General features: G+C 44.0%; 1 protein-coding gene across 3 annotated transcripts in view; it reads left to right on the top strand.

Moving 5' to 3' along the window:
• Nucleotides 1-16,667, top strand: part of kidins220a (kinase D interacting substrate 220a) — a 98,049-nt gene that overhangs the window by 30,867 nt on the left and 50,515 nt on the right. For all 3 annotated transcript variants that reach the window (XM_090220573.1, XM_036962716.2, XM_036962715.2), the window contains exons 20-23: nt 2,559-2,799; nt 3,220-3,308; nt 5,416-5,560; nt 5,706-5,868. In XM_090220573.1, coding sequence (XP_090076699.1) covers nt 2,559-2,799; nt 3,220-3,308; nt 5,416-5,560; nt 5,706-5,868 — 638 coding nt within the window. The remainder of the gene's footprint in view (nt 1-2,558; nt 2,800-3,219; nt 3,309-5,415; nt 5,561-5,705; nt 5,869-16,667) is intronic.

Genomic DNA, 16,667 nt, shown 5'->3' with positions numbered 1-16,667 from the left:
GAGAGATCCTTGATGAAAACCTGCTCCAAAGCACTCAAGACCTCAGACTGGGGGGAACGGTTCACCTTCCAACAGGTCAATGACCCTGAGCAGACAGCCAAGACAATGCACGAGTGGCTGCAGGGCACGTCTCTGAATGTCCTTGAGTGGCCCAGCCAGAGCCCGGACTTGAACCCGATCTAACATCTCTGGAGAGACCTGAAAATAGCTGTGCAGCTACGCTCCCCAACCAACCTGACAGAGTTTGAGAGGATCTGCAGAGAAGAATGGGAGAAACTCCCCAAATACAGGTGTGCCAAGCTGGTAGCATCGTTCTAAGAAGGCTGTAATCGCTGCCAAAGGTGTTTCAACAAAGTACTGAGTAAAGGGTCTTAATACTTACAGTACCAGTCAAAAGTTTGGGGACACCTACTCATTCCAGATGTTTTATTTTATTATTTTCTACATTGTAGAATATTAGTGAAGACATCAACTATGAAATAACAAATGGAATCATGTAGTAACAAAAAGGTGTTAAATAAATCTAAATATATTTTAGATTTTGGATTCTTCAAAGTAGCCACCCTTTGCCTTGATGACAGCTTTGCACACGCTTGGCATTCTCTCAACCAGCTTCAGGAGGTAGTCACCTGGAATGGATTTCAATTAACCCTTGTTAATTTGTCAAATTCCTTTCCTTAATGCATTTGAGCCAATCAGTTGTGTTGTGACAGGTTAGGGGTGGTATATAGAAGATAGCCCTATTTGGTAAAATACCAAGACCATATTATGGCAAGAACAGCTCAAATAAGCAAAGAGAAACGACTGTCCATTACTTTACTTTAGGACATGAAGGCCAGTCGATGTGGAAAACATCAAGACCTTCAAAATTTTCTTCAAGTGCAGTCGCAAAAACCATCAAGCGCTATGATGAAACTGGCTCTCATGAGGACCGCCACAGGAAGGAAGACCTAAAGTTACCTCTGCTGTGGAGGATAAGTTCATTAGAATAACTGCTTGTATCTCAGATTGTAGCCCAAATAAAGAGGATAAGTTCATTAGAGTTAACTGCACCTCAGAAATTGCAGCCCAAATAAATGCTTCACAGAGTTCAAGTAACAGATACATCTCAACGTCAACTGTTCAGAGGAGACTGCGTGAATCAGGCCTTCATGGTCAAATTGCTGCAAAGAAACCACTTCTAAAGGACAACAATAATAAGAAGAGACTTGCTCGGGCCAAGAAAACACGAGCAATGGACATTAGACCGGTAGAAATCTGTCCTTTGGTCTGATGAGTCCAAATTGGATATTTTTGGTTCCATCTTCCATGTCTATGTGAGACTCAGAGTAGGTAAACGGATGATCTCTGCATGTGTGGTTCCCACCGCAAAGCATTGAGGTGTGGGGGTGCTTTTCCGGTGACACTGTCTGTTATTTATTTAGAATTCAAGGCACACTTAACCAGCATGGTTACCACAGCATTCTGCGGCGATTCGCAATCCCATCTGGTTTGAGCTTAGTGGGACTATCATTTGGTTTTCAACAGGACAATTACCCAAAACACACCTCCAGGCTGTGTAAGGGCTATTTGACCAAGGAGATTGATGGAGTGCTGCATCAGCTGGCCTCCACAATCACCTGACCTCAACCCAATTTGAGATGGTTTGGGATGAGTTGGACCGCAGCGTGAAGGAAAAGCAGCCAACATGTGCTCAGCATATGTGGGAACTCCTTCAAGACTGTTGGAAAAGCATTCCAGGTGAAGTTGGTGGAGAGAATAGCAAGAGTGTGCAAAACTGTCATCAAGGCAAAGAAAGGGTGGCTACTTTGAAGAATCTAAAATATATTTAAATTTGTTTAACACTTTTTTGGTTACTACATGATTCCGTATGTGTTTCATATTTTTGATGTCTTCACTATTATTCTACAATGTAGAAAACAGTAGTTTTTTTAATTAAAAAACCTTGTTGAGTAGATGTGTCAACTTTTGACTGGTATTGTATGTAAATGTGATACTTAATTTTTTGACATTTAATGTGTTTGAACAAAAACCCTGCTTTACCTTTTCATTATGGGGTAATGTGTGTAGATTGACGAGGGGGGAAAAAAATCAATTTTAGAATAAGGCTGTAACGTAACAAAATGTGGAAAAAGTCAAGGGGTCTGAATTCTTTCTGAATGAACTGTATATTCGTGGGTGCTTTTTCAAGGCCTATGTCAGAGGGCCGCAGACCCCGGTTGAATACCCCTGATTTTGAGAGACAACTAGTAGGGAGGCCCCCTATTTGAATTGCTGTTGCATGTCCTCTTTAGAAACAGAATGTGATCAACAGATATGTGACCCACAAACTCAACCTAACAAGATACTACACATTTTAGCCACAGTTTACAGATATTAACAAGTTGATGTCAAGTTTTCTGTTCCCCAGTTGTGTGTGTATGACCACACTATGAATCTGACACAAGGTTCACCCTCAAATGATTTCAGGCTTTTATCATCCCAATAAGTTCACTACGGATGAGCAGTAGTGGATGAACCCAGGTCTAAATCCTCCTCCTATTCCCCTCCTCCACCAGGTGAGGGTGCTGTTCTCCAAAGGCCCCTTCATCTCCATCTTTGCCAGCGACCCCCACATCATCATCAAGGCCATCAACCAGAACCTGAACAGCGTGCTCAGGGACTCCAACATCAACGGCCACGACTACATGAGGAACATCGTCCACCTGCCTGTTTTCCTCAACAGCCGGGGGCTAAGCACGACCAGGAAGCTGTGCACGGCCGCCCCCACCTCCAACGGAGACCTGGCCAACCCTGAGGGTACGCAAGACATATGCACGGCGTGTGTCACACAAACATGAAAATGCGCACACACACACAGGCCAGTGTTTCTTAATCCTGGTTCTGGGGACCCCAAAAGGGTGCACATTTTTGTTTAGGGTGCATCAATTTGGGTCCCGTGGACCAGGATTAGGAAACACTGACATAGGCATAGAGTAGACACGCACGCACACACACACACACACACACACACACACACACACACACACACACACACACACACACACACACACACACACACACACACACACACACACACTCGCACATTCTGACTTGCTGTAGGAAATGGTAATAATTTATTGTGAATAGGTTGCTTCTTTACATTAGATGTTGTGATGAGACGTCCCTGATGGTACTGTCTCTCGTTTTATCTCTCCTTTTCCACTCCTCTCTTCACAGGATGGCACGAGGAGATGGACAGGAACCTGTCCTCCAACAGTCTGGGGGACCAGGCCAAGTTTGGCAGCAAGACGGCCCTCAACCGCAGGGTAAACTCATTCAGCCGGCCAACCCTCTCCATGCCCAGGCTGGGCCATAGATCTACCTGCAGAGGTCCTGTAGACCGGCAGAGTTCTGGCACAAAGACAAGTGATACAACAAGGAACATAAGGAGATTGGGCGCCTGTGCGGGCAATGAAAGCACAGTAAACGCATCAAAATGTTGCCCCTGAAGTGGTTTTTCTGCTTCTTTTCCCATAGACACAGCTAGAGAAGACTAACATAGAAAGGGTGAGATAATGCACTTAAACCCACAGGCCCGGGGGTGTAGCTAGCTTCCTCTCGCCTTGCGGTGAACATAGTGGAGAGGGGTGGAGGAGGTCGGGAGCAAAAGAGCCTGTCTCCATCGCCGAGGAGTCTCTGCCTGGTAATTGATGTAATGTCTGTTTATCCTTCCTGCTGCGATGCCACACTGCCTAATGACAGGGAGGAGCAGCAGTGTGTCCCAGTGACAAAACGCTGGCAATCGGTGGCTGCTGGCGGGAGGCTAAGTGGCCCTGCCTGCTTCCCCCTGCGAGGACCCCGTTTTGTTTGTTTATCTGTTTGTTTGTTTGGGCGTCTGATTTATTTGCCTGTTTTTTTTTTTGTCTTTATTTTCCTTGGGTCCCTTTTTTTATTTCGGCGCCCACTTCTTTTTGTTTGCCCTCTCTGGCGGTTTCTTGGCTGCCAAGAAGGCAGTGAGTGGGTCTCTTTACAAGTGGAGCTAAGAAGGATTGGAAGGAGAGAAAAAGCTCTCTGTCTCTTGGCTACTTAATTGCGGAGTTGTGGATCTTTAGCCTTCCAAGATGGCAGGGGAGGGGAAGTGAGGGAGGCAGGCCAGGCGAGCTCAGGCTTGTAAACAGTACTTTGGCGCTGTGCTCTGGGCTGATGTGAGCTCAAAGTAAGTTTGCTTGTTTGGAGGAAATATCCCAACTCTTACAGCAGCTTTTCAACAGTCAGATTTCAACCATTTCTCCTGACTTTCACCAATCATATTTCACTCTTTGAGCATGTCCAATGCATCTACGTAAGGATCAAAGGAGAGCCAATCACCCCCTCCTCCTTACTGAACCAATACTGGCTATACACTCTCTCCCTACCAGTGAGGTTGTCACAAGGCAGGCATTAAGTCCACATCACAGTCCGCTTAGTGGCTGGTGGTGGCGTTCTGAGTGCTTGTGGCCTGACGAACGCTCTCCTATTTCCAGCATTGCTGCACCGTTCGGCAAGCAGCACCTATTGTGGTCCTCCAGACAGCATTCCACTCATTCTGGACTCGCAGACAATCCAGAAAAGAGGTGAGATGTAGTCTCAATACACAGTTCAGTCTTTGCTTGAGACACACACACACACACACACACACACAACCCTGTGTGGAACCCAGGAAGCGTGGCGGTGGCTATTGTAACAGCTAGTGGGAATCCGAATATCAAACTTTGACCCAGCTGTGTAAGGACAGTGACTGTGGACAGCTGATGCCTCTGTCTTGGTAGCGCACAGTGTATATCCGTGCGTCCAGCCCTGGCCCATTCCCTGTCGAGCTCAACTGAGATCTCCAGTCGGTTAATTGGGCCCAGTAACAGAGCTGCTTGTGTGTTGGTGGGTATGGGATGGGTGTTGGGAAAACGAGGATAGAAGGAGGAAGAGACGGGACTCCGGGACGAGAGGTCACGCACCCAGGGAGCCGCTTGTCGCAAGGTGGACGGCACGCCACGGGGTGATGTCACCATGAGACTGCCACAAAACTGTCACGCGGTCATGTGAACTGTAGGACACAGGACAGGTTAAACGAGGCCAGTGCTTGCTGTAAATAATGTTACTATCATTTTGATGTGTGAAGCAAACACATAATATACTCTCTGTGGCCAGTTTATTAGCTATACCACCCCGTTCACAAAAATGGTTCGCTCTTGCAGACAGTGAGTCATGTGGCCGTGGCTTGCGATATAAAGCAAGCAGACAGGCATCGAGGCATTCAGTTACTGTTCGATTGAACGTTAGAATGGGCAAAACGAGTGACCTAAGCAAAAATGACTTACTGACTGGTTTGTGGAAAGACCAAGGGCTAATCCAAGTATAAACATGAGGTATTGTGTGTGTGTGTGTGTGTGTGTGTAGGACACGTACCGCAGGAGGCAGATGCAGAGGACTGTTACCAGACAGATGTCCTTTGACCTGACCAAGCTGCTGGTCACCGAGGACTGGTTCAGTGACATCAGCCCCCAGACCATGAGGAGGCTCCTGAACATCGTCTCTGTCACAGGTAACACATCACCTATTCGATTACCTTTATATCACCCAAGGGGGAGAGTCGACTACTCCCAGCATGGCACTTATTATCGGAAGGGGAGTAGTAGGCGTTTCAACCAACATACCAAACGTCACTTCTCATTGGTCCATATTTCCAGGACGTCTGCTGAGGGCCAATCAGATCATCTTTAACTGGGACCGTCTGGCGTCGTGGATCAACCTGACGGAGGAGTGGCCCTACAGGACCTCCTGGCTCATCCTCTTCCTGGAGGAGACCGACGGCATCTCAGACCAGGTCCCCCTGAAGACCATCTATGAGAGGTACGCACACACACATCTGCACTCAAACAAGCACGCATGTACAGGAAGACGCACACACAAGCAGACGGGCACACAGGCAGACACTCACTTTTTAGACTCTTTCCGAAAGGTTATTTTTGCTCCACACACACGCACGCCTCAAATAATCGAAGATGAATAATGAAATGTGATGTAAAAATCATGTTGACCAGCAGGTGGCAGCAGATGATCTTCCATTTCCACTTCCAGTACGTCATACAGGAAGGAGTAAGTCCCCTATAGGCTTCAGAGAGCCTACAGCCTAAATAGATCGTTGTATTCAGATCACGCAGGGAAACGCATGGAAGTAAGAAGTAGCATATCATTATTCATCTGTTGATTTGAATTGATAAAGTGTTAGAAGCACAGCCAGTGCTGGTTTAACTAGGCATGAGAGTGTGGACAAGGGGGAGGGAATCAGCACATAGTCTGAGTCATTAGGATTGCTGCTGTTCTGCCCCAATAGTTGGCCTTTAAAGGTTGCACTCTGCCACTCTATCACAATACACTAGCGCCCGGGAGTCCCGGGGCGCTGAAGTGTCACCAACACTCAGTGTCACATAGTCATCGTCACCATCCCTATCCTTCACAGAGTTTCTGGATGAATAAATGGCTTTGGACAAATATATGTGAGGCAGCAATGAGCCTGTAATATACTTGTGCAATAAAAGAGCTCCTTAGCACAGAGCTTTACCTGGGTATTGGGTAGGTATCACCTGAAATGGCCAAGTTGGGTAGGTATCACCTGAAATGGCTTCTGCAATGGCAGTTTGTGATTAAAGGAAGCACCAAACGAACATGGATGCCAGGATGAGCTGAGCAGCCCTTATCTGGAGAGACATCTCCTCATTGATAACGCTGAATCGCCTCTTTCCCTTTCCTCCTCCTTCTTTCTCTCTCTCTCTCGCTCTCTCTCTCTCGCTCTCTCTCTCTCTCTCTCTCTCTCTCTTCCTCTTTCTTTCTCCCCCTATATCTCTCTTCCTCCTCTTTCTTTCTATCTCTCTTCCTCCTCTTTCTTTCTCTCTCTCCTCCTCTCTCTGTTTCTCTCTCCCCCCCTCTCTCTCCTCCTCTCTCTCTCTTTCTCTCCTCCTCTTTCTTTCTCTTCCTCTTTTTCTCCTCTCTCTTTCTCTCTTTCTCCCTTTTTCTCTTTATTTTTCTCTTTCTCTCTTCCTCTCTCTTTCTCTTTCTCTCTTCCTCTCTCTTTCTCTTCCTTTCCCTCTCTCCTCCTCATCTTTCCTTCTCTCTTTCTTTCTTTCTCCCTCTCTCTCCATCTCCTCTCTCTTTATCTCCCTCTCTCCTCCCCTCTCTTTCTCTCTCCTTCTCTTTCTCTCTCTCTCTTTCGCTACTCCTCTCTCTCTCTTTCTCTCTTCCTCTCTCTCTCTTTCTCTCTCTCTCCTCCTCTCTTTCTCTTTCTTTCTCCCTCTCGCTTTCTCTTTCTTTCTCTCTCTCTCTCCTCTTTCTCTCTATTTCTTTCTCTTTCTCTCCTCTCTCTCTCTCATTGTATCTCTTTCTCTCCATCTCTCTCTCCTCTCTCACCTCTTTCTCTTTCCTCCTCTTTCCTTCTTTCTCCTTTTCTTACTCTCTCCTTCTCCTTCTCTCTCTCTCTCCTTGTCTCTCTATCACCTCTTTCCTCTTTCCTTCTCTTTCTCTCCTTCTCTCTCACTCTCTCCTTTCTCGCTCTCACCTCTTTCTTCTTTCCTTCTCTTTCTCTCTTTCTCTCCTCTCTCTCACTCCTCTTTCTCGCCTCTTTCTCTTTCCTCTTTCTTTCTCTCTCCACTCTCTCTCACCTCTTTCTCTCTCGTACTCATTCTCTCCTCTCTCACTCCCTTTCCTTCTCTCTCTTTCTCTTTCCTTCTCTCTCTCCTCCTCTCTCTCTTTCTCTCCTCTCTTTCTCGTTCTTTCTCAATTCAATTCCCTTTCTCTCTCTCTTTCTCTCTCTTTTGCTTTTTCTCTTCCTCTCTCTCTCGCCTCTTTCTCTTTCCTCCTCTCACCTCTTTCTCTTTCCTCCTCTTTCTTTCGTTCTCTCTCTTTCTCTTTCCGCCTCTCTTTCTCTTCTTCTCTCTTTCTCTCTCCTTCTCTCTCTCTCTCGCCTCTTTCTCTTTCCTCCTTTTTCTCTCTCTTTCTCTTTCTCTCTCCCTCCTCTCGCCTTCTCTTTCTCTCTTCCTCTCTCCTTCTCTCTCTTCCTCTCTCACTCTCCTACTCTTTCTCTCTCTTCTCCCCATTCTCTCTCTCTCCTCCTCTCTCTACTCCTCTTTCTCTCTCCTCCTCTTTCTCCTCCTCTTTCTCACTCTCTCCTCTTTCTCTCACTCTCCTCCTCTCTAATTTTCTCTCTTCCTCCTCTTTATTTCTCTGTCTCTCTTCCTCTCTCCTCCTCTTCCTCTCTCCTTCTGTCTCTCCCTCTCGCTCTCTTTCTCTCTTCCTCTCTCCTTCTCTCTCTTCCTCGCTCCTTTCTCTCTTCCTCTCTCCTTCTCTCTCTTCCTCTCTCCCTCCTACTCTTTCTCTTCCTCTCTCCTTCTCTCTCTTCCTCTCTCCTTCTCTCTCTTCCTCTCCTCTTTATTTCTCTCTCTTCCTCTCTCCTCCTCTTCCTCTCTTTCTCACACTCTCTTTCTCTCGCTCCTTCTCTCTCACTCTCCTTTTCTTTCTCCCTTGCGCTCTTTCTCGCGCTCTCCCTCTCCATCTTTCTCCCTCTCTCACTCTCTCCATCTTTCTCACTCTCACTCTCTCCATCTTTCTCCCTCTCTCCTCCTCTTTCTCAGTCTCTCCTCTTTCTCTCTCTCTTTCTCTCCCTCTCTTTCTCTCTTCCTCCCTCTTTCTCTATTCCTCTCTCCTCCTCCTCTCTCTATTCCTCTCTCCTCCTTCTCTCTCATTCCTCTCTCCTCCTCTTCCTCTCTCTTTCTCACACTCTCTCCTCTCCCTCTCTCCATCTTTCTCCCTCTCTCACTCTCTCCATCTTTCTCCCTCTCTCTCTCCTCCTCTTTCTCTCTCTCTCTCCTCCTCTTTCTCTCTCTCGCACTTCCTCTCTCTCTCTCTCACTTCCTCTCTTTCTCTCTCTTTCTCTCCCTCTTTATCTCTTCCTCTCTTTCTCTCTTCCTCTCTCCTCATTTCTTTCTCTTTCTCTCTTCCTCTCTCCTCCTTTCTTTCTCTTTCTCTCTTCCTCTCTCCTCCTTTCTCTCTTCCTCTCGCTCTCTCCTCCTCTTTCTCTCCCTCTCTCTCACTTCCTCTTTCTCTCTCTTCCTCTCTCTCTCTCTCTTCGGGTAGCCATGTCTTTTTATGTCTGCTGGTTTCTATTGCCAATTGGTGGTCACTCAGCCTGTACTTGGTAAGGATCTGCCTCTGCTTTGTATCTCTGACAGAGTAGAGATAATCAGCCAATTCATATTCTCTGTTTTGGGTTAGATGGCAATTTAGTCAGCTTTGGGATTTTGTTTAGTTTTTCCAAATTTGTAAATATGAGTCCTTTTCATTGGTTCATGATTTTGTTTATTGGAATTCTTTCTTTTGAAACAGTGCTATTGTCAGCTTGGTTGGTGAGGTCCAACACCAGCTGACTGAGAGGGCTCATTTCTGGGCTCAGCTCTTGGTTTTGAAGTGCTTTAAATTGCAGACTTGAATTTGTACTTGAATTCAGATGTAGCCAACATTTTGATGATCTTTTCTGTATTTTCTTTATAACTGGAAAGCGGCCCAATTCTGCACTACGTGCATTAGTTGGTGTATTTCTCTGGACTTGTAGAATTTTCAGACAGAATTCTGCATGTAGGGCTTCAATTGGATGTTTGTCCCTCATATTAAAGTCCAGTTTATTGAGTGGCCCCCAAACTTCACTGCCATGAAGTGCTATTGGTAGGATTCCACTGTCAAATATTTTAGTCCAAATTCTAATTGGGATGTTGATATTGAATATTTTCCTTTTTATTGCACACATTGCTCTGCGGGCTTTTTCTTTGAGTGCCTTCACTGCCATATTAAAGTTTCCTGATGCAGATCTGGTCAGACCAAGGTACGCACATTTTTTTTGTGTGTTCGATTATGGTGTTGTTCAGGGTGAATTTATATTTGTTTCTGACATCTGTTTTTTTATATATTTTTTTAAAATCATGATTTATTAATTTTTTCTGCCAGGGCCCAATTATGTCAGTATTGCTCTAGAATATTAATGTTCTGTTGAAGACCTTCTTTGGTTGGTGATAGAAGTACCAAGTCATCAGCATATAGCAGGTATTTGACCTCTGTGTCAAATAGTGTGAGTCCTGGGGCTGGAGATTGGTCCAACATGTCTGCTAATTCATTGATATAAATGTTGAAAAGATTTGGACTCAAACTGCAGCCTTGTCTCACACCTCGACATGGTGAAAATAATTCTGTTCTTTGGTTTTTGATTTTTATTGCACACTTGTTTTCTGTGTACATACATTTTATTAAGTCATACATACCTTACCACCAAGCCCATTTTGTAGAATAGCCCTTCGTGCCAAATAGAATCAAATAAAGTCAATAAAGCAAGCAAAGATTTTGCCCTCTTTTTTTTGTAGGACGTGTTTATTAATATGCTCAGTAGTGCGACGGTTGGGGAGGAAGCCAATTTGACATTTACTTGTTACATTTTTTTCTTGAAGAAATTCAAAATGCTACAAAAAAACCTTTCCAAGTTCCTGCTTACGCAAATTCCCCTGTAATTATTGGGGTCTGATGTGTCTCCACTTGTGTGGATAGATTAGATGAGCCTGCTTGTGGCTTTGTCGTGCTTAAATTGTTCCACATGTCCCAGAACTGATTTTGGTCGATTGCGTTATCAATTTCATCTAGTGTTTTGTTGGTATAATTCAATTTATTGCGTTTCAGTGTATGTTTATACTGTTTCAGAGTTTCAAATTATTCATAGCGTAGCTCTGTGTTGTATTGCTGCTTATGTTTTTCGTTTGACATTTGTCTTAGGTGTTTTCACATTTTTCAGAATCATTTAGTTTTTTTGTTTCTGATGTTGCATTTCTTTATATTTCTGAAATTTGCTTTCGATGCTGCTTTTTGGAATATCCAACTGATGTTTTGAGTAGCTGAATTGACACCTTTCATTGTTTTGGTATTGTGAGTTATTGAAGAACTGTGTAGAGTTCATCATTTCATTTGAGTTCAATGTTTCAATGCATCTCTCTGCACTGTTTTGAGCCCATCTGTACGATTGGTTTATGATGTAGAGTTAAGGGCTGTTTTTTTAAATGAATGTTGCTGGTTAATTTCTTCAGAAACAAGTTGATCTGACTATGATCTGACAATGGGGTCTGTGGTCTGACAGTGAATGCGCTAATAGAGGAGGGGTCAGTGTCAGTGATGGCATACTCGAGAGCTGAGCAGTAAGTAAACCGACCTAAAGAGTCCCCTCTGATTCTACCATTAAGCATGTACAGGCCTAAGGCTCGACAGAGATGCACTAACTCCTTCCCATTTTTTTTCATTATTTGGTCAGGACTGTTTCTATTATTTATAATACTGTACACTGGAGGGGTGTCCAAATATGTGGTGGTTACCTCCCGCATCAGTGTAGTCAGGCTCAGAACCTGTTCTTGCATTGAAATCTCCACAAAGAAGCACTTTACCCTGCGCCTGAAATGTAATGATTTCTGTCTGGAGATTATCAAAAAACTGATCATCATAATATGATGAATCTGAAGGAGGAGCATAAGCTGCACATATGTATACATCCATTGTCACAATAGATTGTACCTTTGTTAAGTTTTAGCCAAATGTGGTTAGTACCTTTTGTCTTCTTCATTTCGTTCAGTGCTAAGTCCTGCTTATGCTAAATTATGATTCCACCTGAGGCTCAGCCCCGTTTAACATTTTTATGTTTGATTGATGGTAGTTAACTTTCTCTATAGCCTGAGGGACCCTGTCCCTTGATGTTTTTAATCAATTCTGGATTTGTTGTTTTATAACCAAAATGTGAAGAGTATAGGCACTGGATATACCAACAGCTGAGAATTAATGATCTCATTTGGATTGAAAAAAACCCATATTAATATATATATATATATATATATATATATATATATATATATATATATATATATATACTGCTCAAAAAAATAAAGGGAACAATTAAACAACACAATATAACTCCAAGTCAATCACACTTCTGTGATATCAAACTGTCCACTTAGGAAGCAACACTGATTGACAATAAATTTCACATGTTGTTGTGCAAATGGAATAGACAACAGGTGGAAATTATAGGCATTTAGCAAGACACCCCCAATAAAGGAGTGGTTCTGCAGGTGGTGACCACAGACCACTTCTCAGTTCCTATGCTTCCTGGCTGATGTTTTGGTCACTTTTGAATGCTGGCGGTGCTTTCACTCTAGTGGTAGCATGAGAAGGAGTCTACAACCCACACAAGTGGCTCAGGTAGTGCAGCTCATCCAGGATGGCACATCAATGCGAGCTGTGGCAAGAAGGTTTGCTGTGTCTGTCAGCGTAGTGTCCAGAGCATGGAGGTGCTACCAGGAGACTGGCCAGTACATCAGGAGACGTGGAGGAGGCCGTAGGAGGGCAACAACCCAGCAGCAGGACCGCTACCTCCGACTTTGTGCAAGGAGGAGCAGGAGGAGCACTGCCAGAGCCCTGCAAAATGACCTCCAGCAGGCCACAAATGTGCATGTGTCTGCTCAAACGGTCAGAAACAGACTCCATGAGGGGGGTATGAGGGCCCGACATCCACAGGTGGGGGTTGTGCTTACAGCCCAACACCGTGCAGGACGTTTGGCATTTGCCAGAGAACACCAAGATTGGCACATTTGCCACTGGCGCCCTGTGCTCTTCACAGATGAAAGCAGGTTCACACTGAGCACATGTGACATACGCCACAGAGTCTGGAGACGCCGTGGAGAACGTTCTGCTGCCTGCAACATCCTCCAGCATGACCGGTTTGGCGGTGGGTCAATCATGGTGTGGGGTGGCATTTCTTTGGGGGGCCGCACAACCCTCCATGTGCTCGCCAGAGGTAGACTGACTGCCATTAGGTACCGAGATGAGATCCTCAGACCCCTTGTGAGACCATATGCTGGTGCGGTTGGCCCTGGGTTCCTCCTAATGCAAGACAATGCTAGACCTCATGTGGCTGGGGTGTGTCAGCAGTTCCTGCAAGAGGAAGGCATTGATCCCTCAGGAGACCATCCGCCACCTCATCAGGAGCATGCCCCGGCGTTGTAGGGAGGTCATACAGGCACGTGGAGGCCATACATACTACTGAGCGTAATTTTGTCTTGTTTTAAGGACATTACATCAAAGTTGGATCAGCCTGTAGTGTGGTTTTCCACTTTAATTTTGAGTGTGACTCCCAATCCAGACCTCCATGGGTTGATACATTTGATTTCCATTGACAATTTTTGTGTGATTTTGTTGTCAGCACATTCAACTATGTAAAGAAAAAAGTATTTAATAAGAATATTTCATTCATTCAGATCTAGGATGTGTTATTTTAGTGTTCCCTTTATTTTTTTGAGCAGCGTATATATACAGTTTAAGTCGTAAGTTTACATACACTTACGTTGGAGTCATTAAAACTAGTTTTTCAACCATTCTACAAATATCTTTTTAACTGTAGTCTTGGCAAGTCGGTTAGGACATCTACATTGTGCATGACACAAGTATTTTTTCCAACAATTGTTTACAGACAGTTTATTTCACTTGTAATTCACTGAATCACGATTCCAGTGGGTCAGAAGTTTACACACACTAAGTTGACTGTGCCTTTAAACAGGTTGGAAAATTCCATAAAATTATGTCATGGCTTTAGAAGCTTCTGATAGGCTAATTGACATAATTTGAGTCAATTGGAGGTGTACCTGTGGATGTATTTCAATGCCTACCTTCAACCTCAGTGCCTCTTTGCTTGACATCATGGGAAAATCAAAAGAAATCATCCAAGACCTCAGAAAACCAAATTGTAAACCTCCAAGTCTGCTTCATCATTGGGAGCAATTTCCAAACGCCTGAAGGTACCACGTTCATCTGTACAAACAATAGTACGCAAGTATGAACACCATGGGACAACGCAGCCATCATACTGCTCAGGAAGGAGACGCGTTCTGTCTCCTAGAGATGAACGTACTTTGGTGGGAAAAGAGCAAATCAATCCCAGAACAACAGCAAAGGACCTTGTGACAATGCTGGAGGAAACAGGTACATAAGTATCTATATCCACATAACCTGAAAGGCCGCCCAGCAAGGAAGAAGCCACTGTTCCAAAACCACCATAAAAAAGCCAGACTACGGTTTGCAACTGCGCATGGGGACAAAGATCGTACTTTTTTGTGAAATGTCCTCTGGTCTGATGAAACAAAAATAGAACTGTTTTGCCATAATGACCATCGTTATGTTTGGAGGTAAAAGGGGGAGGCTTGCAAGCCGACGAACACCATCCCAACCATGAAGCAGGGGGGTGGCAGCATCATATTGGGGGGGTGCTTTACTGCAGGAGGGATTGGTGTACTTCACAAAATCGATGGCATCACGAGGAAGAAAAATGATGTGGATATTTTGAAGCTACATCTCAAGACATCAGTCAGGAAGTTAAAGCTTGGTTGCAAATGGGTCTTCCAAATAGACAATGACCCCACGCATACTTTCAAAGTTGTGGAGGACAACAAAGTCAAGGTATTGGAGTGGCCATCACAAAGCCCTGACCTCAATCCTATAGAAAATTTGTGGGCAGAACTGAAAAAGCGTGTGCGAGCGAGGAGGCCTACAAACCTGACTCAGTTACACCAGCTCTGTCAGGAGGAATGGGCCAACATACATCCATCTTATTGTGGGAAGCTTGTGGAAGGCTATATAAGTGTTTGACCCAAGTTAAACCATGTAAAGGCAATGCTACGAAATACTAGTTGAGTGTATATAAACTTCTGACCCACTGGGAATGTGATGAAAGAAATGAAAGCTGAAATAAATCGTTCTCTCTACTATTATTCTGACATTTCACATTTTTAAAATAAAGTGGTGATCCTAACTGACCTAAGACAAGGAAATTGTACTAGGATTAAATGTCAGGAATTGTGGAAAAACCTGAGTTTAAATGTATTTGGCTAAGGTGTATGTAAACTTCCGACTTCAACTGTAAACACACACTCATACACCATTACATATAATTATTATACTAGCAGTGCCAACATAATAAAGAATAGTTGTAAACAGATTAATAATAATCGAATAAGCTTGCACAAATAAATAAGTTCAATGCGATCTGCAACCGTGTGTGTTTTAAAAGGGTCGGTCTAGCCCAGTAGTCTCTATATTAGATGCAGTAGTTGGCGCACCTCTCCTATGTCTGATTGTTCTAGGTGTCTTTTGCCAGAGGTTACCTCAGCATATATAGGCTGATGATCTGAATGATACATGGTGTGGACTGCATCATGTGGTGTACTTCTCTGAAGGACGGTGTTCTGCCCGACCCTAGAGTAGTGGTCAGTGCTTTGTTGTGATGGCCCAGGTCCAGTAGTGCTGTGTTGTGATGGGCTGGATCTAGTAGTGCTGTGTCTGGTCTAGAGGTCGACCGATTATGATTTTTCAGCACCGATACCGATTATTGGAGGACAAAAAAATGCCGATACCGATTTGATTTATTTTTTATTTGTAATAATGACAATTACAACAATACTGAATGAACACTTATTTTAACTTAATATAATACATCAATAAAATCAATTTAGCCTCAAATAAATAATGAAACATGTTCAATTTGGTTTAAGTAATGTAAAAACAAAGTGTTGGAGAAGAAAGTAAAAGTGCAATATGTGCCATGTAAGAAAGCTAACGTTTCAGTTCCTTGCTCAGAACATGAGAACATATGAAAGCTGGTGGTTCCTTTTAACATGAGTCTTCAATATTCCCAGGTAAGAAGTTTTAGGTTGTAGTTATTATAGGACTATTTCCCTCTATACCATTTGTATTTAATTAACCTTTGACTATTGGATGTTCTTATAGGCACTTTAGTATTGCCAGTGTAACAGTATAGCTTCCGTACCTCTCTCCGCTCCTACCTGGGCTTGAACCAGGAACACAACGACAACAGCCACCCTCGAGGCAGCGTTACCCTTGCAGAGCAAGGGGAACAACCACTCCAAGTCTCAGAGCAAATGACGTTTGAAACGCTATTAGCGCGCACCCCGCTAACTAGCTAACCATTTCACATCACATCATTACACCAGCCTAATCTCGGGAGTTGATAGGCTTGAAGTCATAAACAGCGCAATGCTTGACGCACAACGAAGAGCTGCTGGCAAAACGCACGAAAGTGCTGTTTGAATGAATGCTTATGAGACTGCTAGTGCCTACCACCGCTCAGTCAGACTGCTCTATCAAATCATAGACTTAATTTTAACATAATAACACACAGAAATGCGAGCCTTAGGTCATTAATATGGTCGAGAAAACAAGACGTTTATTCTTTCAGTGAAATACGGAACTGTTCCATATTTTATCTAACGGGTGGCAACCATCAGTCTAAATATTCCTATTACATTGCACAACCTTCAATGTCATGTCATAATTACGTAAAATTCTGGCAAATTAGTTCGCAATGAGCCAGGCTGCCCAAACTGTTGCACATACCCTGACTCTGTGTGCAATGAACGCAAGAGAAGTGACAATTTCACCTGGTTAATATTGCCTGCTATATATATATATATATATGCAGGTTTAAAAATATATACTTCTGTGTATTGATTTTAAGAAAGGCATTGGTTTTTATGGTTAGGTACACGTTGGAGCAACGACAGTCCTTTTTC

This window comes from Oncorhynchus mykiss, chromosome 25, assembly GCF_057628025.1.
Source record: "Oncorhynchus mykiss isolate SJ-2025 chromosome 25, ASM5762802v1, whole genome shotgun sequence".
In the NCBI taxonomy this organism is placed as follows: domain Eukaryota; kingdom Metazoa; phylum Chordata; class Actinopteri; order Salmoniformes; family Salmonidae; genus Oncorhynchus; species Oncorhynchus mykiss.
Note: the sequence above shows the minus strand (reverse complement) of the source record. Positions and strands in the feature narration are given on the sequence as shown.